The sequence below is a fragment of the Gekko japonicus genome, unplaced genomic scaffold, assembly GCF_001447785.1.
Source record: "Gekko japonicus isolate JY-2015 unplaced genomic scaffold, Gekko_japonicus_V1.1 scaffold126, whole genome shotgun sequence".
In the NCBI taxonomy this organism is placed as follows: domain Eukaryota; kingdom Metazoa; phylum Chordata; class Lepidosauria; order Squamata; family Gekkonidae; genus Gekko; species Gekko japonicus.
Window position 1 is genome coordinate 957,370 of NW_015162477.1, and position 26,857 is coordinate 984,226.

Genomic DNA, 26,857 nt, shown 5'->3' on the forward strand with positions numbered 1-26,857 from the left:
GTCCTAGGGGCACTGCACTTTGGAGCACCTGGAGCAGAACAGTGCTTTGGACCAGGACACAGAATGCGTCCCCAGGAAGGGGAGGGTCCGCTGAAGACGGGGGTGTATGAGGTGTGGGGGTACAAACCTCAATTTGTGTTCAGGGGGCACTTCCTTATTCAAATGTCCTTTGAAATACAGGCCTCCGGGATCCCCTGCGCACTGAAGCTCGTGGCGTCAGAACCAGTGTCTGGACCGGCCGCCACTGTATGTCAGCTTGCAGGGCCCAGTCCCCAGAGTGTGGGGATGTGTCATTTGGGGTGTTCCAAAGACTATTTTGGGGTGCGGCCTGGGTCCAGTGTCTGCCTGTGGGCACCTGTGTCTGCCTGTGTGACTGTCCCAGGGGCACTGCACTTTGGAGCAGCTGGCACCAGAACAGTGCTTTGGACCAGCACACAGAATGCGTCCCCACGAAGGGGAGGGTCCACTAAAGACAGGGGTGTATGAAGTGTGGGGATACAAACCTCAATTTGTGTTCAGGGGGCACTTCCTTATTCAAATGTCCTTTGAAATACAGGCCTCCGGGATCCCCTGCGCACTGAAGCTCGTGGCGTCAGAACCAGTGTCTGGACCGGCCGCCACTGTATGTCAGCTTGCAGGGCCCAGTCCCCAGAGTGTGGGGATGTGTCATTTGGGGTGTTCCAAAGACTATTTTGGGGTGCGGCCTGGCTCCAGTGTCTGCCTGTGGGCACCTGTGTCTGCCTGTGTGACTGTCCTAGGGGCACTGCACTTTGGAGCAGCTGGCACCAGAACAGTGCTTTGGGCCAGCACACAGAATGTGTCCCCACGAAGGGGAGGGTCCGCTGAAGACGGGGGTGTATGAGGTGTGGGGGTACAAACCTCAATTTGTGTGCAGGGGGCACTTCCTTATTCAAATGTCCTTTGAAATACAGGCCTCCGGGATCCCCTGCGCACTGAAGCTCGTGGCGTCAGAACCAGTGTCTGGACCGGCCGCCACTGTATGTCAGCTTGCAGGGCCCAGTCCCCAGAGTGTGGGGATGTGTCATTTGGGGTGTTCCAAAGACTATTTTGGGGTGCGGCCTGGCTCCAGTGTCTGCCTGTGGGCACCTGTGTCTGCCTGTGTGACTGTCCTAGGGGCACTGCACTTTGGAGCAGCTGGCACTAGAACCGTGCTTTGGAGCAGGATACAGGATATGTCCCCTCGAAGGGGAGAGTCCTGTGAATGTGGGGGTATATGATACGTGGTGGTCCATACCTTATTTTGGGGTTCAGAGCTTTCCAACTCACTGTCCCTAGTGCTTCTGAATGACTGCACGAATAAGTAACAAATAAGGAATGAATAAGGAAATGCGAATAAGGAACCAACTTCAGCCTCCTCACAGAATGTGTTCCCTCAAAGGGGAGGGTCTGCTGAAGATGGGGGTGTATGAAGTGTGTGGGTCCAAACCTTATTTTTGGTGCAGGGGGCACTTCCTTATTCAAATCTCCTTTGAAATACAGGCCTCGGGGAAGCCCTGCGAATAGAAGCTCGTGACATCAGAACCAGTATTTGGACCGGGCATCACTTTATGTCACCTTGCAGGGCACAGTTTCCAGAGCATGGGGATGGGTCCTTTGGGGTGGTCCAAAGATTATTTTGGGGTGCAGCCTGGCCCCAGTGTCTGCTTGTGTGATTGTCCTAGGGGCACTACACATTGGAACAGCTGGCACCAGAACTATGCTTTGGACCAGGATACAGCATATGTCCCCTCAAAAGGGAGAGTCCTGTGAATGTGGGGGTATATGATATGTGGTGGTCCAGACCTTATTTTGGGGTTCAGAGCTTTCCAATTCACTCTCCTTAGTGTTTCTGAATGACTACACGAATAAGTAACGAATAAGGAACAAATAAGGAAGTGCAAATAAGTAACCAACTTCAGTCTTCTGAAGTGCAGTAGAGAAAGTATACATGGCTCCAATGAGGGGATCGGGGATAGAGTAACACCTCTTGTGGTTTGCCAGGGTTTTCCTCCCTGCTACTTCTCATTCAGCGAGACATATGGCAAAATATATATGGAAAGACACCTGGATAAAAAATGTACACACATTTGTGAGAGAAAATGTGGGCACTTTTATTATCTATCTATCATACACACACCATATGTGGGTTTAATTCAGGAAAGAGGACTGACAAACAACAATACTGAGAAGAGTTGTGATGTTCGTTGTATTTTGGTTTCTTTGGTTCCATTTGGTCCCCTTAAAACACAGATCATTCTTTGTGGTATGAAGACAGCCCATCACTAGCTGGACTCATGCCCATCTTGCCTAGTGAAAGCTTGTCTGGAAAAACTGGCTCGGATAATCAATATAACACTGAAGGAAGGCAGAAAGAGAAGCAGCTTCAAGTTTGTGATTTTTCAGCCCGTGTTTGGGAACAACTCTAGTAAGAGCTCTCCCCACCCTCAACTAAAGACTTTTCTGTGTCTAACCTTCCTTTAGGCAGGGGCCCATTAGCTATCTGCTTAATCTACCTGCCCTCAGATTTTCATCCAAGTGTTGCTCAGAACCTGCACTTCTGACTTTGGGCAACACACTACAGCAAGAGAGTGACAAATTCTATGTGGGACCCAAGGCGTTACAGGGTTGAAATGACACACATATCTAAAATATATTCTATAAAATGCCTACAGTTCAAAAATGGGGAAAATGTAAAAAGGGGGTTCCTGAACAATACTGTCATCATGAATCCTCAGAAGAGTGCTTCAAATGGAACATGTGAGGAGCCTCAATAAACTAAAAACAAAGAGGTAGCTTTTTAAAACAGAACTTGTGGATTGCCAACTTTCTGGATCTGAGATTTCGATATATTAGTTAGCTATTTCCCCCCCTGAAATTGGGATGGAAGAAGAAATAAAAGTTAACAATTTTAAAATTTTACATGTTTCATTGTATTTGTAACTGGTGCTTTTATGGAAGATTTTCAATGAATTGCTTTAAATCCTCAGGATGGGGATTAGCTGCAATCTAAATAACTATTCATATAATTATCAATATTGCTAACCAATTCCATGTTTTCTTCCCTACCAAGAGAAAATTTGGTACACCAAAAGCCTGAGGCACTGTTAGAACAGTCCAGGAGGAAAATATCACAGAATATACTTCTCATTTATTCTGCCTATCAAAAATAAGCAATATTTCTGTACAGGAACATTTATAATTATATAATTATGTATACATACCTTGGCCATGAGTGTTGTTCCAAAGCCACCTTGGTAATTGTTAGCAGAAGGTACGCCTTCCATTACTCCCGGCACAGGGTTGTATGTATCGCTTGACCAACAACGGCCTGAGCTCATATTTAGGATTTTGGCCAGTAGCTTTGGGTCAAGACCTAACCTGCCAAAGGTCAAAGAAGAGAAGTGTTCATGTCAAAATGTGCTCGTCATGGGTGACTTATTTTTATATGTTGTCATCTCTCTACCTTTATTTTAAGGATTGAAAAATGATCCACAGCATGGATATTGGGGTGGGGGAAAGAAGGAAGAGTCTTCCTTAAATTAAAGGCCATCAATCCTTGTACACTTTTTGTGTTTCTAGTTTTACCAAGCAATCTGCATGGAAAGTAGGAAGCTCTTCAGAATGCGGGTGCATGTATCCTTTCAGAGCTTCTAAACACACACACACACACACACACACACACTTAAAATTCAAGTCATCTTGGAAATTGGCGGAACCATTTTAATACAGAAAACCCTATTTTCAAATCAAAAGGATGAAGGCAAACTCCACAGCAGGAATACTAATCTTAACACATCTTCTCCTCACAGGTCATTTTACTATTACAAACTTTCTTTTTTAAAATTAAATCTATTTTTTTATTCTTCTGCTCTAGAGGGAAGTCTGCACAACACTGTGACATATGCTCTCTCTGTATTCAGAGACATGCATGATAGTTCTGGGTCAATTGCTGAGAAGGTTACTGATCCTGATAAAACAAAGCTTGTCGAAGCAGAAACATCATTTGTTCTATTGCCATCAGTGAATGGATGGCACAAACCACTGTTCAGTTGAGGGTAGACTGTAAAAGAAGAAAGAAACGTAGCAAAAATATTTTAATACTATAGGCTTTTGAAGCTGGTAGGATCCTGCGGTTGTTGCTAACGAGTTGCAAAGTGCCATTTTATAGCAATTATATTGGCAACTGTAATCAGAAGCAGCAACTTTTAGAAGTTGGCTTCACATTTAAAACTAGTAAACCCTGCTGTACAAATATTTGCATAACAAGGGATGAAAAATAAAGCCTTAGAAAAGCAAAGGACCCGCATTTATTGTAGTCATAATACAACACGCTAATGAGGGGAAAAGGAGCAGGGACTATTTTTATAACACACAACACGGAGTCCAGAGTGTTTTTCACTTTCTGAGAAGAACTTCTCATGCAAGCAACATTTAGTTTTAAAAGACTTACTAGGCCAATATATTGCTTGCAATAAAAGCAGTATTTTCCTTGCTATTGCAAGCGGTGGAACATGTAGTAATGTATTTAGCATGCTATGTAAAATCACAAAAAAAGGAAGCATTCTGAAATAATTCTAGGACCTAGTGTCACTGGCACTCTTAGCAGTGAGTACCTCTTTTACACTATAACCATGCCATCTCTGATGCGCAACTATTCTTTCCCAATATTTTATCATCATACTTAATTTTTTAAAAATACTGTAGCTTGTTACCTGACTTACTCTTTTCAGGCTAGCCTCCAATCATAGGACTGAGCCACTATTAACTGGAAGTTACCTTTCTGTCTTTCTTCTCAAAGGAGAAACATTTGGGTTTTAAAACAAAATATATACACTTTCTGATTTATTTTTCAAGTGATTCACGAAGAAAAATAGCCATAGTTGTTGATAATTTGATGTACCATATATGGGGATGTTTAACACTACAATGAAAATCATGGAGACATGAACTGAATCAGATCAGTAGTCCACCAAAGTCAGTACTGACTACTCAGACTGGCAGCAGCTCTCCATTTCACATCACCTATTGCCTCATACTTTAAAGTGGAGATGCTAGGTATTGAACCTGGGACCTTCTGTGTGCCAAGCAGATGCTCTACCACTGAGCTACAGCCCCTCTCATCATAAAGTGTACCCTAAAGAGTTCACACGTCTTGCTAGGAAAGTCAGTACATGTAGATGTTATCATTACACTGTCCTCCAGAGCAAACCTTCCTTCTGCTATATTGCTCATCTGATGCTTCTGCTAACTTCCAGCAAAGCTTATTCTACAGATCAAAACTGGACAAAAACAAAATTCCCCTTATCACTGATTTGCAATCCAGCTCTGACCAACTATCATGGCAGGATTCCCATGAAATGCCTGCAATATAAACTATACTTCAAATTCAAAGATATTGTAGGTACACTCAATTTTCAGATCTGGATTTTGAAACAAAATGTTGACGTAATTCAGTTTTCAAAACTATGCGCTCTTATACACTATGCAGTTTTCTTCAAGAGACTAGAGACTCCCTCTTCCCAATCCTTCTCTTTTTATCCCTTGCAGCAAGTATATCATTAAAAAGAGCAAGTTAGAGGTGTTTTGCATTTCATCTTCCTGAGGATTCATCTACTGGTGCATAGATAACTGACAGCTAAAATTAGACATGTATTAAAATCAGTTACTGAAGAAGTCCTCTGTCTTCCACTGTGCCCAAAGCTTGTAATGGTCTGAAAGCGGGTAGAATATACAGTAATTGTCATTCAGTAAGAGTCTATCCTAGAAAGTCATGCTTCAGTGGAGAAGACTGAGTTTCCATTTGAAATCAACAAATTAATCCAAGACAGGTATCTGAAAGGGCAAGTTTAATAGGAAGCAGCTACTGGGCTCTCAACCATGATAAAATGTTATTGCTGTTTCCCTGTAAATTGGCTTGGAACATATGATACTTTCTGCATAAGAGCTCTATTGCTGTTCAAGAGATATACTGCTCAAGCTATCAAAACGATGACAGTCTGTCAGTCCCCATAATAACTTGCCACTGGACATGGCAACAGAATGTGCATGCGCGCATGCATTTAAAATTGCCAAGGTGTTCCACATGGGAGGAGGAGGGAGAAAAAGGCACCAATAAACCAACACTGTTGACGTTGTGCCCCTTGAATAATTGGGACACACAAACCGACTTCATAAGCTAACAGGGAATCAGAAAGGACAAAACTAGTCTTGATAAGGAAAAGTTTAAATGTTGTTGAAAACTTGAGATAACTTCTAACTAGCTGAACTTGAAGGTTATAACGATAATTCTTTTTCAGGATTTGGCCTGGAATCAAAAAATACAGAATTTATGACTGAAGTCTCTGAAATCTTGAAAAAGGTGTTAAGTTTTGAGATCTCTCAAGAGATCTGGCTCTGGCCTTCTCATAGCTTTTGGCAAGCAGTTGCACAGGTATCAGACAACTACCTAATCAGAACCAAACTGATAGGACAAATGAATTTCTTGATAAGAATATCATCACGATCTCTTGCAATGGAATATTTGTTTCAATTTGCTCCTTAAATTACAGGTCACCTGTCTGAGAAGCTCAACTAACCAGCCCTAATGCAATTTGATTGAAGCCAAAACTGGCATTGTTAAGTAACTAGAAAAAATACCTAAAAGGTTTAATTGCATAGGAAGGGATCACAGCTCAAACAGACCACATACTTAGCAGGCAGTTCAGCCTGAGAAATCTCAGGTTAAGAGCCTCTCAGGTAATAAGAATTGGGTAAGAGCTTACTCTGCCTGAGACCCTGGGGGAGCCATATCCAGACAGAGATAATACTGAGCTAGATGGACCAATGATGGTACAAGCTTCCTATGGACATACATGGGGCCTTTCTATAAAGCGATCAGATGAACAGGAACAGATGGGCCAGCAGGAAAGGCAAAACAGAAGCACATTCATATCCTGTGGGTTTCAGTTTTAAGATACCTTTAGCCCTTTGGATTTGAAATGTAGCCCGTTTAAACCTTTTAGATGTTTTTACAACTTATCTAATAAAAACAATTTGTTTTTCTTAAAAGCACACTACAGCATAAACAACAGCGATGTTACAGCTGGAATTAGCTAGCTATAAATGGGGGGGGGGCCCTGCACGGAATCACAAGGAGAGGGAATGACAATTCGGACACTCCCTCTACCTCCCCCTACCATCTGCCCCTCCTGAATTCTCGAAGCTTTCAGGATTGGATTTCTCCTCCCACCCCTCTTCTTTTTAACACACTCTCATCTGTTCTAAACATCCTATTCTTCTGGAGAATATTGAGGGTGGCTTCACACTTGGGCTATTCCTGGTGAGCAAATCGCTGCTATTTCAGTGTTGGCTGCAGACGGAATTACCATGGAGGACCCACACGATGGTGGATATTGATGCCATTGAAAGGATATATCTCATAAACTTTCCCATCCACAGAGGGAGTTTTGTTATATTATCATCATAAATCCACTTTCCTTGCTGTTCACTGATCCTTGCAGAGATAGACATCCCTTTTCTTTCCAGTTTGAGTCAATCAACACTATTAAATCATGACAGCATATCATGACTTTCCTAGTTCCCTCTGCTTCCCCGCTCCTCTATCAAAACGACGTGGTGTTATCATGGATTTCACCAAGGTTCTACAAGTTAGGCATATATTTGCAGCTATTGTGCTTCAAATGCAACACCTTATCCTTGATGTGACACTCTGTACTACTCCTCATATGACCGTGGGCAGACATTTCCTTAGAGATATAGTGAAAAGAATCCATATTAAGGTGACTGTTTCAAAGCTGCTGAATTTCCTTCTCACCCCAAGGATCAAGGAGATCTACAACTTTCTAGCGACGCCAGGATATACCTTGCCTGGTATTCTTGTCATGACACAACTTATAGGAGTATCTCCTAATGGCAGAAATAGAAATGGTGCCAATTCTCTACAATGAATTGTGCCAATGTTTTAAAAGTAAGAAGTTCAGATCTCTCCCTCCAACACTACCTAAGCTTTCCTGGACGTGAGCAAGCTGATTTCTCTTTCTTCAACTGTCACTTGGCTTATCACAACATTCTGTTCCTTCTAGAGCATTTTCATACTAGCTTTTTAAGATACCCCCTATTTAATTTTCCCCATTTTTCTACATACTTGGGAAGTCCACTGAACATACAAAGACCGCTCCCTTGTTTGTGGGTGGCTCCATCATGCTGCTTTTGCTATCTCCATACAGTGATACTTTGAGGAACACTTTAAAAAGTTTGACGTTAAGGGTGGGGATTTGTACAGCTATCCAGGGATGTGATGGAACTGCTGGCTAGGGACAAGCCAGGGAGACAACAAGCCATACCCTTCTTTCTTGCAGACCAAGTTGTACAGTTCACCAACAGTTCTACAAACACTGTGTTCCTCAATTAATAACCTAAAATGTGGGCAACAGTAGTGATTTATCCAGGGCATACAGAGAAGTCCTGTACATGCCAAGAGGCAACATCTTTGTGATCCTTTATGCGTCCTATCACACACCCCATCCACTTCCCTCCCTCAGAGGCAGGCCCATAGCCACAGGGGACAATGCCCCCTCCCAAATGTGCCCAGCACCCTTCCAAACAACCATGACTCCCCTATCCCTGCGAAGCACCCGCCGGGCTTGCCAGGGGAGAGAAAGCACATCTCTGCCCACACTTGACTTGCTGCTGGTGCGAATGTAATGCACAAGCATCAACAGGTGGAGAAGAACCTACTGAGGCACTTAGGGGACTTTTGCAGTACAGAGCGGTTTGCTGGAGAACACACTTCAGCTCGTGTTCAAGCTGTGATGCACCTGCTGGAAGTCTGGAGAGGAAGCAAACAAAGGTTCCTACTGCTTGGTGTTTGAATGCAGACCCTTCCTTTTGCAGAAGTCCCTTCTTGCACCACCCTGGACTCGCATCTGGGCTTAGCCCTGCCTCCGGAAGCTGGAGAGGAGGCATTGCAGGGGGCGGGCTGGACTTTGCTAGATCCTGTATAGGAGGAAAGAGATGGCACTGCAGGCAGTCCCATAGCCAGAAATTTTGGGTTGGTGGGGCATGGGGAAATGTTGTGGGGCAGCAGGGGAGGGGGAGGAGGGATGAGAGGGGCTTCCATATGCCTTCCCTGAACTCCAAGTGGCGACTTTGCTGCTTGGAGATCAGGCATGGGCAGTACCCACTAGAAAAACAGCATTCAAAGGGTTCCCTTTAAACGGTGTTTTTCAAGTGAGGGCTGAACTCCAATCAGGAGTTCAGGGAAGGCATGCGGCTGACAGCCAACCCTCTCCCTCACCTCCTGCAAGATATAAAGGGCCCCCTGATCAGCTGGAAGTCCTTTTAAATCTTGGAGGAGGGGAAGGAGAGGGGCGGCTGCAAGATTTTAAAGGGCCCTCCAGCTGATTGCTAGGCCCCATGCTCCACCAATCAGCTAGAGGGCCCTTTTAATGTCACAGGAGGGGAGGGAGCGGGAGGATGGGAGGGAGGGGCAGCAGCTGTTGTGGGGCATTCCTCACAACTGAGGGAACGGAGCCCTGAAGTGCCCCACTGTAGCTATGGGCCTGGCTGCAGTTAAAAGCCAGGCTGTGAGTTTGTTGATTCTCTGTGTTTTAAACCTTGCAGACATTAAGCCTGAATGCTTTTAAACTGCAAACATCTTTGGCATTTTAAGTTTAAAACTGCTGTTAAGCAGAAAAGCTAAAATTAAGAGAAAGTGACTTTTTCATCCTTCTCCTTCCTTCCACTTTTATTCTCTTCTCCACATTTTTTCAACAATCAATCTTAAACATCTCAAATACAGAGCCTTGCTTTGCCTCCCTCCCTCCCCTCTCAAATGGTACATCTTGACTCCGGAGGGACTGCCAAACTTCGTAAGAGACAGGCTGCTTCGGGAGGTGCTGAGTTCCAGGTAGGGAAGATCTGGAGATCTCCTGGAGTAACAGCTGATCTCCAGACTAGAGATACCGGCTGAGGTCCCTCCCAACCCCAACCCTCCCCAGGTGGCACCTCCAGAATTTGCCCACCCAGAGTTGGCAACCCTACTTATAGGGAGAGGTTATTTTATTCAGCTATTTCTCCTTTACATGGGGAGCCAAAGCAGTTTGCATCATCATTCTCTCCTCCTCTATATTCCCCTAAAAACAACAACCCTGTGATGTAGTCAGCTCCACTGTACTAAACTGCCCCCTGTTGCCCCTCTAACAGTTTTTTCTGGCTATGGCTCTGAAGGCAAGATTTCCCCTCCGTTTTCCTGTCCCTTCACTGACTGAGCCACCCTAGTAGTGTGTTTTCTTCTCCCCTGAAGAAACCTTGGCTGTTCCACCTTGTGACATTAAGATCTTTTGGAGGTTTGCTCAGCCCAGGAACCTGAGAGAAGGGTTAGGGTCCCCTTTAACTTTAACCACTGAAAATGGCACTTGAGATGCTTTAAAAGTTTCAAAAATAACAAGATATTTTATTTAACACTGAGGGGAAAGGTGAAATCAAGGGCTGGAAACAAGGGTTGGAATCAAGTTTAAGCATAGACTTTTGTTCTTATATATCAAGCTAATGAGAGGTTCTTAAGTTTTTCAGAGTTACTTATAATCTTTATGATGAGAAGCTTTTATTCCAGAGCACACTTTCTTTGAGTAATTTCTGACCCTTATGGTTTCCAGAAGGCTGGTACCCTCTTTCCAGTACCCACACACCTTTCTCTTGGAACACCAGTAGTTTTTGTGAGATTATAACAGACTTTAAAGGTCTCTACAAGCAGTTTCTAACCACACCAGACCAGGGATCTCTGCACTCCTCAGAGATAACTCTCCCTATTTGACTGGGATGGGGATTTTCTTCTCTCCCTAGATCTATCCCCTTACCTTGGCCTGAATGGGAGTCTTTGTCTACTACACAAACTTCCTTGCCAAATTATCCCCCAGTTCTCCTGCCTGTGTTAAACTGCTTTCAGATAAGGCTGATATCAGACTGTCTTCAGTCAAGGCTGAATTCTGACTCTGTCAGCACTAAACCCTTTTTCCATCAGGGCTAGACTCAGAAGGTCTCAGTACACGTCTCTTCTCAGTTAAGGCAAAAATCTGACTGAATCTCTCTTCAGCATCCAGCTCCCTCAAGACTTTTTCTACTCAGCTGATGCCAACCAATCAGATTGCCTGGAGCAGCCTGTCTCTCAAGGCTCTCTGGCTTGGTGAAGAATTAACTCTTTACAGTCCTTTAGTTGTTGGAACAGCACTTCTAAGCTTTTAAAAAGTGCAGTCCGTCACAATGCAGTTTAAAGAATTTATAGAATCTCTTTCTTCAGGCTAAGTTGAATATTCTGATTTTTGCACCCAAAAGTTGCTAATTCAGAATTTTTTTATACGCCCCAACTAAGTTACCGGGGGGGGAGGGAATGGAGGGGATATGGTTGAGGATAATTAGCAGAGGAATGTTTCCCTGGGACAAAGGACCTGAAACTGTAGAGTTTCTCTGGACATATCCCTTTGAGGCTTTCTGAGATTCCCAGACTCTAGTGGCAAAGTTTAAAGAACGTTTTTGCAGAAGGATGCTTAGGGAAGCACAGGTGGGGGTGCGGGAAAATGTTTACCTTTCATAAGATTTGTCTCTGCCCTTCTTTTCACAGCTTTAATACTTTGAAGCTTCATTCTGGCATTCTGCTGCAGTGCAGTTCATGAATTTGCAAAGCTCATCCAAAATGTAGAGAGGAGGAAAACTGGGATCATCTCTAGGATGGGCATTCTGCTGCAGTGCAGTTCATGAATCTGCAAAGCTCATCCAAAATGTAGAGTGGAGGAAAACTGGGATCATCTCTAGGATAGCTATCTGGGATAAGCTTTTGGATGACATCTGGGATAAGCTTTTGTTCACTCTTGATTTCAGGAACGGAGCCTGGGTATGGCCAGAGGTGTGAGCTGAAGGGCAAAAACTAAAGGGCTCCAGGCTTTCAGCCTACGCTTGTTGCCTGTGGCCTTCAAACTGATTTATGCCAGCAGATCCAGGATTAGTGCAGGATGTGGCATATTATGATATCTTTTGTATTTAAATTGTATTTTTTGTACTTTATAAACCTCTTTGGGTCTCCAATGAGAAAAGCAGGGTACACAAATAAATATATTGTGCTGGATTGCATCCCGTGGGACTTTCTCCTGACTTAACGTCCCCCTTCAGTTGCACTGCAAATGCCTTCAGAGATGCTGCTACTGGGGGAATGGGGGACCCCCAGACACAGCATAGGGGGTTGGAGGTCTGTTGATGGAGGGAGGAATTGGTGAACATCCCTCCCACTTCCTCAGGAGAAATGTCTGGCAGGATCCAACCCACCGTTAATGTGGCTCTTCTATATCTATCTGCAGCTCTCTGAAGGCTTTTAAAAGAACTGAAATAGATTGTATCATTTTGTTCAAAGAAGAATAAAAACCATAACAAAAGCAAGTAATTAAATGTTACTGCATAATTAATTACGGCATCGTTTGAATATTGGACAAGGGGTATTCTGTTTCAATACAGGAGGTTTTCTGTCTCTGTATCTAGTGGTAGCTTCCAATGTCCACAATGAGTCCCCCTCCCCCCAGGAAGATCCCTAATCACTGTGTTTTTCCATGAGGGGTTGCTTCTGGGTATTCTCTCAATCACATGCCCCCTCGTACACTTCCACTGGTTTTGGCCAGGACAGAAAAGCAGGGAATTAGATCTGAGCTGTATTTCTATAGTTTTTAGGTTGCCCATTATACATCTTCCTTTTCCTCCCCAAATTGTTTTCCATAGAAATTGGAAGCCACTAAAAATAAGCGAGTTTCCTAACTAAATTAAGATCTGACCACATGAATGTTAAGTCAACTACACATTATTTACCAAACCCATATTCTGTTCAGAAATAGCTTGCTACTCTGCTTTTAATAATTTTTCAAATCTGAAAAATTAATAAAAAATGGGGAAAAAAAGAATCTACCTCATGCTTTAATTAAACATGCCCATGACATAAATGGAATATCAATTCAGGCACATCATGATAATGTATGCTTCTGGGAAGAATTTACTACAAGGGAATTCATAGTTGATGATACAATTTTTTCACCTTGTAAAAGCTCTATAAATTGTAAATGCTATATGTATTTTATTAGGGAACAATTCTGTCACTTCAAAAACACACTTGTCAACTCAGAGGAAATTGATAGCAGAAGCATTCATTTTTAGTGGTTCTAAACTACTTGAAGAGTGCGTGCAAGTGATCGCTTGCAGGTATGTGTGTGCATGAATGTACAGGAAACTAAACTACTCTATTTTGCTAGCAAAGAACACTTGCAGTAAAAATTTAAGACTAAGGGGATTTTCATGCCTCAGAAGAAAATTAAATTCTAGATACAGATTCATTTCTAAACACAAAAGATGACGGTATGCATAGTTTACCTCTTCCTGTTTTTGCACTGCCACTGCTCCTTAGCATGTTAAAGCCCCATCTTGGAATTGAGGCTCAGGTGGTGGTGCTGGGAACCAAATTAATTTTCCCAGGCATCTGCATTTGGATATCATGGGCAACTGAGAGCCAGTCTGTTTTAGTGGTTAAGTGCGTGGACTCTAATCTGGGAGAACCGGGTTTGATTCCCCACTCCTCCACTTGCACATGGCTGGATGACCTTGGGCAAGCCATAGTTCTGGCGCAGCCTTCTTGAAAAAGAGCAGTTTCTGTCAAGAGCTCTCTCAGCCCCACCTACCTCACAGGGTGTCTGTTGTGGGGAGGGGGAGGGAAAGGAGTTTGTAAACCGCTCTGAGACACCTTTGGGTAGTGAAGGGCGGAATATAAATCCAATCTCTTCTTCTTCTTCTTCAACTAGTGTTTGCTTTCATGCTCCACTCAGGGAGGGCAAAAGCAGGGAGGAGCAAGGGGAGTGTGTGGGTAGAACAAACCAAATTCTGCCTTTCATGGCAAGCTGGAGTTTGCAGATTAGTGTGACACCTGAATACTACCAAATAAGAGAATTCTGTGAGAGTGTAGATAGAATTAGAAAATGAATTAGAAAATAGCTCCTTCAGTCTAAGGAGTCTTCCTCCATCCTAAGTGGCTCTTCTTTCTATGGAAAAGCCATTTACTTTAGAGGAAGGCTTCAAACTTCATGTAGTAGCATGGTAGGATACAGGCCAGTGTTTCAACATAAAACCATCGTTCTGGGCCACTAGAAGTACTAAGGGTGACAAGGGCAATTGAGTTTTAAAGAAAACAAGAACAATTGAAAGTGGGGGCTTGGAGCTAATGTAATATTTCTGTAGATGCAAGGATTTCTGTCTTTGGATCATGACTTCCACTGCTTCCCCTTCCTGTGGCAACCTGAGATACCCTCAAAATCCTGTTCCTAGGAACAGGATCTTGAAGTGCATTATTATCTGTCACCAGGGGGGGGGGGGGGGAGCCACAAAAGTCACACACAGCAGACCGATGTCCTTGTGCCCTGGAAATGCTGCAGTGAATCCAAACCGGTGTACTCAAGGCACCCCTTCCCAGATCACTGTTTAACACACAATTCTCCTGTATTTTATAACTTGAGGATGGCTGTTCTAATATCTGATACCTTGGAAGGAAGCCAGCCTTCCAATATTCATCTTGCACACTGCGTTGGAAGCCAAGTGGCCTCTCCACATCAGAAAGGCAACTTCTGTCCATATGATACCTTGGAAGGAAGCCAGCCTTCCACAATTCATCTTGCACACTGCGTTGGAAGGCATCAGAAAGGCAACTTCTGTCCACAGAAGGACACTTTTATTTGTTGCATGAAAATATTACATCTGAAACACCAAACTAAGTCCACTGATGTTCTTCTTGCACAAGAGTTTGTGCAACATCTTGCAGACCCACATGAGAGATGCCACAGAATCTACCTATTATAGCACTAAATTAATTCCTGTGCATGCTGCTGTACAAACATTTACAAAGCAACAGTAGATGTTTTTTTTTTTTCCCTTTGGAACCCACCCAAATCATTCTGGCAGGAAAGTAAACTTTACATAGGAAAACACATTTATTGTATGATGAAAGCACTATGAATGTGTTTTTCTATATGACAGTAGGTGGATGGAGTGAGTGATGCATATATTCTCAGTTATGTGTACGCTTGTATTCCAATTCCCACTGAAACTAGTCATGTTCTTCTATTCATTTTTATGGGCCAAGAAACCAACATTGGAAAATTCATAACTCTTCAGGGAATTCTTTAAAAACAATGTAGCAATATTCCAACTTTCATCAACAGACAGAGGAACTCATAAAGAGCAAGATAAATCGCTAACAGCTCTCATCCAACTGCTACAGCTGTTGGTGCAGCTTTGCCTACGCAAGAGAGCTTGGCTATTTCTGAATATACATGACTAGTCAGAGCAGATGACAGAATGACTCTGTGATATAACAGCCAAACAGAGACAAAAACATGACCCGCCTTGTGCAAGCCATTAATAAGCTCAGCTAATGCTTCTCAAGGACAATGGCCAAAATCCAGCAACTGAGTACTAGGGAGTATAACCTGGGCTTTTGCAGTGCTGGCTGTGGCAGATTTCAAAAGCCAGTTGCTTCCTTCTATGGCCAACAATGGGAGCCAACTGAATCTGTATCAGGATTGTTACCAAGATGAGTGTTTGATGGATATGGAAGATGGCTGACACCTAGTGTTTCTCAAAAAAAGAAGACTACTTCAGCCCATTCATGAAAAGGCTGAGTTAGAAGTGACAACATCCATCACTTGGAACAAAAACGACAGAAAGCAGCAAGCTTTAGCCAAAGATTTCACTTTCATACCTGTGTCCTTATTGAGTCTGGCAACAGGACCGAATTCTGCTTGGAAAAAGCTCATGAGTGGAACATAATTCTCGTAGCAGATGCTGCTGGCTCTACCAAGGATACGGTGTGTGTGTGTGTGTGAGGCTTGAATAGCACATGTCACTCCTAAACCAGGTATTAATCACGGCTATTAGGCTTTAATACAGCTAAATCCACATTGCAGGGTAAAGAGTTAACCTGGAATATGAAAATCCAGCAATATTTGCATGTTACATCGGCTGCAAATACCAATTATGGTTGTGGGTATTGCCAATGATAGTGGCAGGTATTGCCATAACCCTGGCTAGCTGAATTTTTTTAAATACAGAAAATGTGGCTTTCTGCTTGAGCCAAACACAATGGAGTCATACGCGATTGATTTTTCATTAAGCAAACCATGACATAAAACTATGATACAGCTTTACAATCCTCAATTACAACCATAGTGTACAACCTTATGGGTTTTATTATGGCTTGTTAAAGATACACTTCCCTATCTTACAGATGCTCAATTTTAAAATGTAAATGATACAAGATATTGATAAACCAATTAGCACTGATGCAAAGCAAATTCCTCTTTTATCTCAATTACAACATGACAACTTAATAGGTCAAGATAGTCTAACATCTGAGACAAGGGCAATTCAATAAAACAACTGTATCTTGATATGATAATGAAGAGGAAATGCAAATCTATTAACCAACCTTTTAGGTGCACATGTGCACACACAGGTTTACACACACAATTATGTATTTCATTATACCTAATACATATATCAAAACAGCAATTTATTCTGCAGGATCAAGACTCACTGATAGTTACAGTGTGTGGCTTCTTGTGAACATGTTAACAATGTAGTAAAAATTACCACTGGTCACATTATAGAAAAATGAAACAAACACTAATTGGGGACAAAATTACTAAAGAATTGCAAAGTTAAATAAAGTATCTATTGCCTACACAAAAACACAGAGATACAGAAAAGATGCAGTACAAATACTTTAAAGCAGGATTTACCAACCTTAGCCAGCGAGTCTAACAAAGAATTTAAGTGCTAGCATAAGCTTCTAAAAATCTCCAAGTATTAAAATGCTTACCACAATTGCTTATGTTCACATTTTTTAAACCAAGAAACAGGGACAGGATTGTGCTGTTAGTTTATGTCTGACATGCTCATGGCCCACAGCTACACACATGCATTGTGGTCCACCACGTGGGTAATAAACCTCTTTTTTTGTCATTCAGAGACTTAACAATAGGTTATGTTGAATTCTTGGAGAGTCACAGTACATACTGGCAAGCCACTGTACATTTCTGTAGTTGCAAGACTGAGAGGAGTCTCTCAGCACAAGGATGGCAAACTCAGGAATGCTGGCGTGCATGGTTAAAACAAGGGCGATTGATTGTTTTGCACTGAAGATAAAAAGACACATCTGAAAGGCAAAAAATGTCAAATCCTAGACCATTAACAGTGCAGGACACTTTCTTTTCCAGTATCAATTGAAAAGGCTAATCTTGACTTCTGAATGACTTAAGACCAGGGTACCAAAAAAGTCTGTCTCATCCTCTAACAACCTGCCTATAATTTGAGATTGTAATCTAGTACCTTGCATTGTGTGCTGTCATTATGGAAGCCTTGTTTGGTTGGCACCTGAGTCAAAGCACTTTCCGTGGTGGTCTACTCCAGAAAGCTCACCATAAAGCTATGAGCTTCCTAAAGCTTTTGGGAATCAATGGTTTCAGAATAGCTACCACTGCTGCATTGTTGCAAACAAGCCTCCATGTACTCATCTCTACCCCTCTCCCATACCCTACCTATCACAGGAAACAAACTGGGGAGAATGGGAGGGCCTACACAGCTGCACTGCCAGCTACTACCATGATAGTAGCATAAGAATTTAATGGAGGAACAGAATACAGGGTGGGATTTCTTTTGTTTTTTTTAAAAAAACATCTATATGCAAATCCACTAAATTGAGGCAACATTTATTAAACACCTCCTGAATTTTTCATAATAATAGGTCACTTAGAGAGAGCAGAAGTGGGAACTCCTGTGTTTGGAACTACTAACTGGAAGATAATAACAGTGCTATCCTAAGCAGAAGTCAATTGATGTCAGTGGGTTTAGGATTGCCTTATAAATTCCACTGCACGTTCCAAAAATTGGCTAAGTACAGAAGATTTCACAGACATGCAACTAACATATTTGATGAGACAATTCTGTATGCCTCCTCCCCCTTATATTTTCAAGCCGTTGCACTTGATACTGTCTCTCTACTGCACATTTTATCTGGAAATAAGAAAAGGGAGCCACTATATATAATCTAACACACACAAAGCGCAGTTTTATTTTATGGCCTTTGTAAAGAATGTCCCAGCTCCCTGAAATCCTACACTAGATTAAACAAGAGAAGCTTTTTGTAGCATTGTAATAATGAAATAGTACACTTTTGCAGCAGACAGCTGTTAATCTACATCTTTGAAACATCATTCTTTTTCCATAGAAAAGTCAGCCAGAAAAATATACAGAAATGGCTAATATATAAAAAAAGGATCCCATAAAATCCAGCAAACCTGATTCCAAGATTCATGGCCTCAGCAGTTCCAATCATACTGATAGCTAAGAGCATGTTATTGCAGATCTTTGCGGCCTGAAAATAAATAAAATACATAATGAATTTCTCCATTACTCTGAAAAGTATCAAAACCAGAATCTAATGTCATTGTAAATGATGGTGTTCAACAACCACTCCCTAGGGCAAAGAGCAACAAGTTTCCATGCTTCATGACAAAGATCAAGCACTACAAAACATCAGTTTTGGCATACTTGGTGTACTTCTGATATAATGACTACTTTGCCCTCTTAGAATAGACGCTGAACTGCAGGCTGTGGAAGGTCAATAGTTCAGCAGTTCGAGACCCGAGTGTGCCACATGATGGAGTGAGCTCCCGTCTCTAGTTCCAGCTCCTGCCAACCTAGCAGTTCGAAAGCAAGACATTGCAAGTAGATAAATAGGTACTACTTCGGTGGGAAGGTAACAGCGTTCTGTGCGCCTTGGTGTTTAGTCATGATGGCCACATGACCACGGAAACGTCTTCGGACAGCGCTGGCTCTTCGGCTTTGAAACGGAGATGAGCACCGCAACCCTAGAGTTGGACTCGACTGGCTTTCGAGCAAGGGAACCTTTACCTTTACCTTTAATTGCCTACTCCTTGTTGACCCTACTATTTAACCGTATTAGCAGACTATACTGGGCTAAGTAAACCATATACTAGAACTGTCAGCCCACTGCAGCAGAGTTCCAAGGCAGTTAAATTTTTCACAACATTTTGAAGACATGAGCATTTTTCACCAAAGCCATGAAATGGACTGAGAATGTGCTAGGTACATATTCATGTTTCCCACCACACTTAAGAGTGATTTCCTTTAATTCAGGCTGGATTGAATAACAGGTGCGAGTAAAGTTCCATTTGTTCAATGGGGGTTTCCTACCTACTCCTTCCTGCTGCGGCTCTTTGACCTCCCAAAGTCTAGAAGGCACTTGGGAGTGGCATGGGATGTGGTTCAGAAAAGTATAACTAGAGGCAGAAATTGGCAAAAAATCTCTTGTGCACACTGAAGTGCCTGCACAAGAGGCTCTGTAGCTTGAGCCTCTCATGATTACTTTTTTCCTTAGTAGTTTGCTTGTCCAGCCCACTCTGCCTCACTCTATATGTCTAATGATGCAGGCCTTTACCTATGAAGACCCCATGCTATGATACATCAAGCTGATCCACAAAATGCCACCAAATTCTTTCTCTAACAATCAGTTTAAATGGGAATCTTAGGCTGCGATCACATGTGCCAGTAGATTCGACACAGGAGCGAATGCTGGATGGATCTAAAGGGCGCAATCAGACAGCAACATCTGGGAAGCAACTCGCAGTCATCGGCAACCTGTGCTGCTCTGCTGCAGAAGCAGAGTAAAAAGACGCGGGAGAAATTCTGGTAGTAAATGGGTTCTGATGGGCCATGGACGGACTTTCCCCTGTCTGATCACACAAGCACGCATGCATGCCATCGGGATGGTCTGATCAGGCCATCCTGGCTTGGTGCTGTCCCCCCCCCCTGCAGTATGCACATCATCGCATACCCATAGGGGGCCCTCGGTGTGGAGGTGCAATTCCTCGTTTATGTGCATGGGAAACAAATGGCAAAACCCTCCCCCCAACTCACCCACAGTTGTGTCTGATCACACAGTGATGGGCTGAGCCCGCAGCTACAAAGGGCTGTGTGATCTCGCAACCACAGGTCAAATTCCTCCTGAGGGAATCGCCTTGCTTCCCCTCCGCTTCAACTGGCACGTGTGACCACAGCCTTACTGTAAATGTGATGCTGCCATGGGACTGCAGAGAACCTTAACAGTGTTCCAAAAGAAGAAAAAAGCTAAAGTGAAATGACTACTCAAACAGTACCTGTCCAGTTCCAACTTCTCCACAGTAGATGACATTGGAACCCATACACGTGAGCAGCTCCTTTGCAGCGTTAAACTCTTGTTCTACTCCCCCGACCATGAATGTAAGGTTTCCAGCACGAGCTGCCCCAACGCCTGAAGGTTAAAAAAAAAAGGTTGAATACACAAATAGATGTTCCACTCCCCCAACCATGAATGTGAGGCTCCCTACATGAGCTGTCCCAATGCCTGAAGGTAAAAAAAAGAAGAAGTTGAATATATAAATATATGCAACTATTCATATCTTACTTCCTATCAGGTCATTCTGTTGCTGAGGGATGGAACCTGAAAAAGATCCCTTTAGGTCTGCTGTGGATATAAAACTCGTCAGTTCAATGGGAGAAGCCTTAAAGCCTGACACTGTTTAGAAATAAGTGCCACCAAAGTCACTGAGGTTTATTCATGAAGTGTGCACAGGACTGCAGTGTTAGGACTGGATCCAAAGAACTGCAAGCAGAGGTTTGCCTCCTCCCCACTCCCTGCTGCAGCCCATGGCACCCTCCCAAATGCTCTGCTCTGGAACAGCTGTGGGTAAAATGTGGGAGTCTGAAGGGTCTGGGTGGAATCAATTACTTTTCACTCTCTTCTCTTCCTCCAGCACAAAAGAGGCAGTGGATCTAACCCTTGCTTATTTCTCACACAAATGCTACTAGCGATAGTGGAATCAGAATCACAAGGCAGTTTTAAAATCCAGGTAGAACAAAGATAATTAGAGCTGATTTTTTTACACGCTCAAAAATGTTGAATGCATTAGCTTGCTCCCAATAGTTAAATGAACTAGGTGATTTTGCAAAGCAAGTTCTCCCCTGCAAGAATACATTGAAACCCGTCCACCCGATTCATTGTGCAATACAGCCAAGGCAGTAGATATCTCAGTGCCTGCCATCTGTAAAAAAAACCCAGTCCTATCAGAAAAGTGAGCCATTCATAATGGCCTTTTTTTATTCCAATATATTCAACTACTGTCAACATTTTTACAAATGAAGGGTCGAGATCTAGATTTTTTATTACTCATTCAAGTGAACTGGAACAACTGCTTAAAATGTGATCTAACAGCAAAACTGTAAGCAGTGCATTTCAGCCTTATGCAGGAAGTGTGTTTATGTGTGCACATAATTTCTGCCTTAATTTCATTGTCCAACTATTTACACTGTTGAGAATCTGCAAAATTTATAATCTGGTCCCTTGTACACATATTACCCATCATGGGGGTGAATAATGGATATCCTAAGGCCACCACTGAGAGTTGACCAATGCCTTATCTGAGGGGCCTAGTTGGGCATTTAGATCGTCAGCCAGAAACTTCTGGGTACAATGTCACTAACTGGAGGCAAAAATATTCTAAGCAAGTCCAGAGAGCAAGGGTTTCTTTACTGGAGGGCTAAGGAGCCAAACAGACTTTTATCAAAATTGGTTGCAGAGAAGTTTATTGAATAAGAAGAAACACAGGAATTTGCAGAGAGTGATATAAGCAGGGTACATAGTACCTTCAGATCATGTACAATGAGACAGGCAAGGCCTGCCTTGGGCCATTTGGAAAGACTTTGATGAAACCCTTTGGCTAGCTGGGGTGGGGTTGGGAGATGGGGACACAGTCTATATTTGGACAATTAAGGAAAAGATCTGTGTGCTGGCTGATGCTGAAGCATCACTGTGGCAGAGTTATGTTTTTGGGGACCTAAAGTAGGATTAGTGGTTATGCTGTCTGCTGTAGGAGCCAACTAGCTTCCAGCATGTTTTGCTTTTATATTTCTGAATTAAGATATAGTAAATCTTTGCTCTTATCTGAAGGAAATTAAACCCAGTATAACTGCACTGGAACTTCTGGAATATGAAATGATATGACCATCTGTGAAACCAGTTCAAGATATATTTGTCTAGAAGAAAACATGCATCATCAGCAGAAAACATTGCAGAAAAACACATACTTTATTATGTGTGGGTATGCTACTTCCACTTTCAGTTCAAGTTACAGGGCTTGCGTTCATTAGTCTACATTACCATCTTCATTGGATGTAATAATCTAAATACTGGTTGTTTTTCATTATTGGCTGATCTGTTGAGATACTATTAGCTTTATTTATATCAAGTCATGGAACTCTGCCAAATGACACAAAAATTCCCACCCAAGAAGCTTACAACATGCAACATTAGGGATCCATGACTGGATATTTCAACAAGTACCATAACCTTAAGGAGGGGGGGGGGAGAGATGTAAATTGGAGCTCACAGTGCTGAGGAAAGCAAGGGGTTAATCTTGGCTTCCCAAAATTGAAGGGCCCCCCCCACACTTTTCACCCTGGTACAGAAAAAAGGCAAGCAAAACTATGCTTGATCTTTGTCTTTTCCAGTTCTCCTTTCAAGAAAGGCATTTTCAGTCAGGTTAACAGCCCCACCCAGCTGCAGGCCTAATCCATCCAGCCAAATCCAAGCTCTCACAGTTTAGAAGAGTTCCATCATGCTCCTTTTTAAAAATATGTACACTTCGTAATGGTCTTTATTACTAACCCCATGCCCTGACTTCCAGCAAATTAATTAGATATTCTAAGTAGAAATTTATAAACCCCTGCCCCCCATCAATAACTTGGTATCAGATTTTGTTGTTGTTCAGTCGCACAGTCGAGTCCGACTCTTTGCGACCCCATGGACCAGATCATGCCAGGCCTTCCTGTCTTCTGCCGTCCTCTGAAGTTGGCTCAATTTCATTTTCGTTGCATCTATGACACTGTCTAACCATCTCATCCTTTGCCGTCCCCATCTTCTTTGACCTTCAATCTTTCCCAGCATCAGATTACAGACTGCTAAGTAGCTTCTGATAGTTATTCATAAGAGTAGAATTAATGCTGACAATAGTTTTCAGCTGGTTAGTCTTTTGAAAGCTCATTCTCTCAGTTGCCCAAACCCTTAACATTTCAATCATGGAGGAAAATAATAATTCAGTGGTTAGGAGAAAACAAGGGGTTTTGCTTTAAATCCTCCATCAAATGTGGCTGTTGGCTCTCGTACACATCAAATGAGCAATCTGGAAAGTACAGAGCATTAATAAAAAGTTTCATTGCAAGTTTTAACACTGAGAGTAGATGTGCCTAACACAGAGCTTATGCTCATTATATAAAAAGCAGCCAAACTCTCAGTGGAATCCTAAACAGAGTCACAGCTTTTTAACTCCATGGATGATCCTGACAGTCAAGGACACCTGCAGCAGCCTTGCCTTGAAAGTCCTATTTTGTGGAAAAGAAATGCTGCTGTTTGGGGGGTCCCCCCCCCCCCTGTTCTCTTAAGTTCTAGGTCTTTTGCTTGGCTTAGGGCTGGCAACAGTTGTCCCGTGGGGAACTGCAAGGCTGTATTTTGTCCCTGATGCATTTTTACCACCTAGAGGCAGCTGCTAGTTGAGACCCTCAAGGGGAATTTAGACCGCAGGGTCATTAGAAAGTTAATTAAACAGGTCATTATGATGCTACCAACAGAAGATGATGCTCTAATTTTTGGGCAAACTCTATGGTTTTGAAACCAAAAACTCAGAAGATCCCAGCCCAAACAAGGGAGCGCCCCCGCCAGATTGCAGGTAGGACCTGGCAACCCTAATAAAAGAGCCGTCTGGGTGTGGTTCACCCAGTACTGTCTGGGTGTGGTTCAGGACCACTTTTTACTATAGCAGCCACAGGGTCCCACAAGGCTATGGCACCTTAAAAAAAACAAAAACTGGTATCTAGCCATAGTCACCTATGATTCATCACTGGTTTTAATATTCACAACGGAAACTGAAAAACTCCACCCAATTGCCTAGGCTTCAGAACAGAAGCAGACAAGAGGCCTCACTATTGCAGCCTGAAACTTCTTTTTCTGTTGTCATTATTGATACTATTTTGTTAACATCCAGCCTGCTGAAGTTCCGGAGAATTTGAAAGCTTGCATACAGTTTTGTGCCGTTTTAGTTGTTTAGAGGCTACCTGGAACCTCAGTCACCTATGCCCTCATAATATTTACATATTGGTAGGGCTCTTTTTGTATCAGGAACTCCTTTGCATATTAGGCGACACACCCCTAATGTAGCCAATCCTCCAAGAGCTTACAGTAGCCCCTGTAAGCTCTTGGAGGATTGGCTACATTAGGGGTGTGTCGCCTAATATGCAGAGGACTTCCTGCTACAAAAAGAGCCTTGCATATTGGGTCATTCTTGGGGCTCACTTTGGAGCTTCAGTTGGTGACTCAAAACAGAAATTCATCAAGTGAACGCACTGATCGTATTTTGCATACAGGTACAGGCTGTTTCAGGGGACCATTCAAAGTGTTGCCTTTTACTTATGAAGTATTGCATGGTCTCAGTGTGGCTTTGTTCAGAAAGTAGGTTCTCTGAAGTGAACCAACAAGAATAAATATAAACTTGAAGAAAATATGGGCCTAGATTTTTCAGTGGTGCACTATTTAGGCAAGTATCTTCTGAAGGCAACTGACTTCCTTTGCCTGCTACTGGCTTTATAGATTTATATTTACACTATTGTTGTGGTAATTGGGTTATTTTGATCCAGTATAACCAGGGCTGCCAAAGGAGGAGGGAGTGAAAGGCCAAAATGCCACAGGCCTAAGGACCTTGGCAACTGATGCAATTTGCTTTCATGTGATGTTTGGATGGATCTGGGTGCCCCAGGGGGAGGTGCCCCAGAGGGAATCTTCACCTGGGGACTGGTAGTTGTTCTTGGCAGCCCTGTGTATGCCAGCATGCAATTTCCATTGGAAAAGTAGCATCCAAAGAGAAAAAAACAACTCTGAGATAGGAGTTATTATTTCTCTTCACAAATGCCTTACATTATTGTAGTTCTGAACATAATTATTTAAACCAGAACTGCCGAGGAAAATACAGTTTAAATTATCTCAAATTGTACATCATCTTCAGGTCTTCATGCCATATTCATAAAAGTACAAGAAAGCACTGGCTCTTTAATGCATTTTAAAAAAAATAGCTATAGCACCTATAGAAACAAACAACAATTTGTTCCTTTTCTCTAAAAATTTTACTTGTGAGAATTTCATTGTTTAAAAGAATTCATCTTAAAATTCTTTCTAACTTACACGACACATTTTACCATGTTCAGAGGAAAACCAACATATACTGTAAACACTAAGGCAAAGAAACATATCCAGCAAGTTTTACTCAACTTTATTTCGGCTTGCATGACCAAAAGTCTTAAGCACACTTGTACACACTTATAAAAGTACCATTCATACATAAAAAGAAAAAGAAAAAAACAGTGAGATGCATTGTGCAAATATGAGTGTGTTGCACTAAATGGGATCATCAGACAGAGTAAATCCTCAAACAGGTACACAGAGCATAAAACCAGAAAGATTTGGACTTTTCCCTCCTTTTCCATTTTTTTGTTTGCCACCAGGGCCAGAAACGTGGCTACTGCTTTGGTAACTGAATTATCAACTTTATCAGATAAGAGAACAGAAATTGACCAGGGCAGGGAGGAAAGCTTTTCTTTTATCAAGATGGGTATAATATACATCTGCCTCTCCATATTCCAGCAAGTTTTACTATGCTGTCAGTGTATTCTTTATTTTTAAAATTCCTTTGAGATTTAAAGATTAACTTCTACCTTATGTACTAGAAAAATTGTGTCATGCAGCCGCTGAGAGCCATTTTCTTTAATTTAATATCAAATATGTATAGAAACAGAATCTAAAATGAGCATAAGTACTATTTCAATATATACAGCACCTAAAAACAGAATTATTCTGCTGAAACCAGTAAATCACTTAATTTACTAAAATACACTTAAATGTTTTAACCAGTCTGCCACCAAACGAGATAAAGAAGAGGGCCAATGGGACCAGGCTGCTATGTGAACTGTCTTTAAAATGCAATTGTTTTAATCATTTTCTACAGATGCAGCCTCACAAGGGTCTGCTGTCACAGGGACCATTTACGACTTGTTATGGTGTCTCTATTGTTTACCAGCGACATTCAAGCTAAAAAGGCGACAGCTGGGACAGAAAGCTGCTACTCAACTGAACAATATAATCCTGTGAAAAGTAATCAACAAATTTAAGGGTGTTAATTAACTTTACACTTTATCATGTTCAATTAGTTGTCCTTTCTCAGAAAAGATTGCCGTGCACAATCGGTTTAGAGCGTGCCATGTTTGATTTGTAAGTGATCACTGTTTTGGTTTCAGAGTCGATGTCAGATGTTCTCTTGGGTTTTGGTGACACAGATGAATGGCTCTACACATGTTTCCGGGGTGATCTGGTTTAACATAAAGTAGCACAATGTAACCTCTCGTCAATGCATTGCTGGTTTCACAAAGAAGAAAAAACCCCACAGTGTGCACATGCACAAACAAACACACATACATTTCCACACAAACAACAAGCAAGATAGGTCTGCAAACAACAAAATAAAGTTTATCTTTTTCTAGAACACAAAGAGACACCTAAATGGACTATTTTTCATCATTATTTCTTGAGGCAAGTCTTGTCTTTTAGGGGCACGTTTGGGATCATTTCCTCTCAGCAAGATTTCTGGTTCTGCTGCAATATGCTCCATGCATAAGCACGCTCTTA

The 26,857-nt window shown here is 42.3% G+C and overlaps 1 protein-coding gene across 1 annotated transcript in view; it reads right to left on the bottom strand.

Annotated features, from left to right (window-relative positions):
* LOC107105765 (3-hydroxyisobutyrate dehydrogenase, mitochondrial) overlaps nt 1–26,857 on the bottom strand; it is an 83,712-nt gene that overhangs the window by 4,323 nt on the left and 52,532 nt on the right. Inside the window, exons 2-4 of the mRNA XM_015405787.1 lie at nt 20,253–20,386; nt 18,372–18,448; nt 3,222–3,378 (exon numbers count right to left, since the gene is read on the bottom strand). Coding sequence (XP_015261273.1) covers nt 3,222–3,378; nt 18,372–18,448; nt 20,253–20,386 — 368 coding nt within the window. The remainder of the gene's footprint in view (nt 1–3,221; nt 3,379–18,371; nt 18,449–20,252; nt 20,387–26,857) is intronic.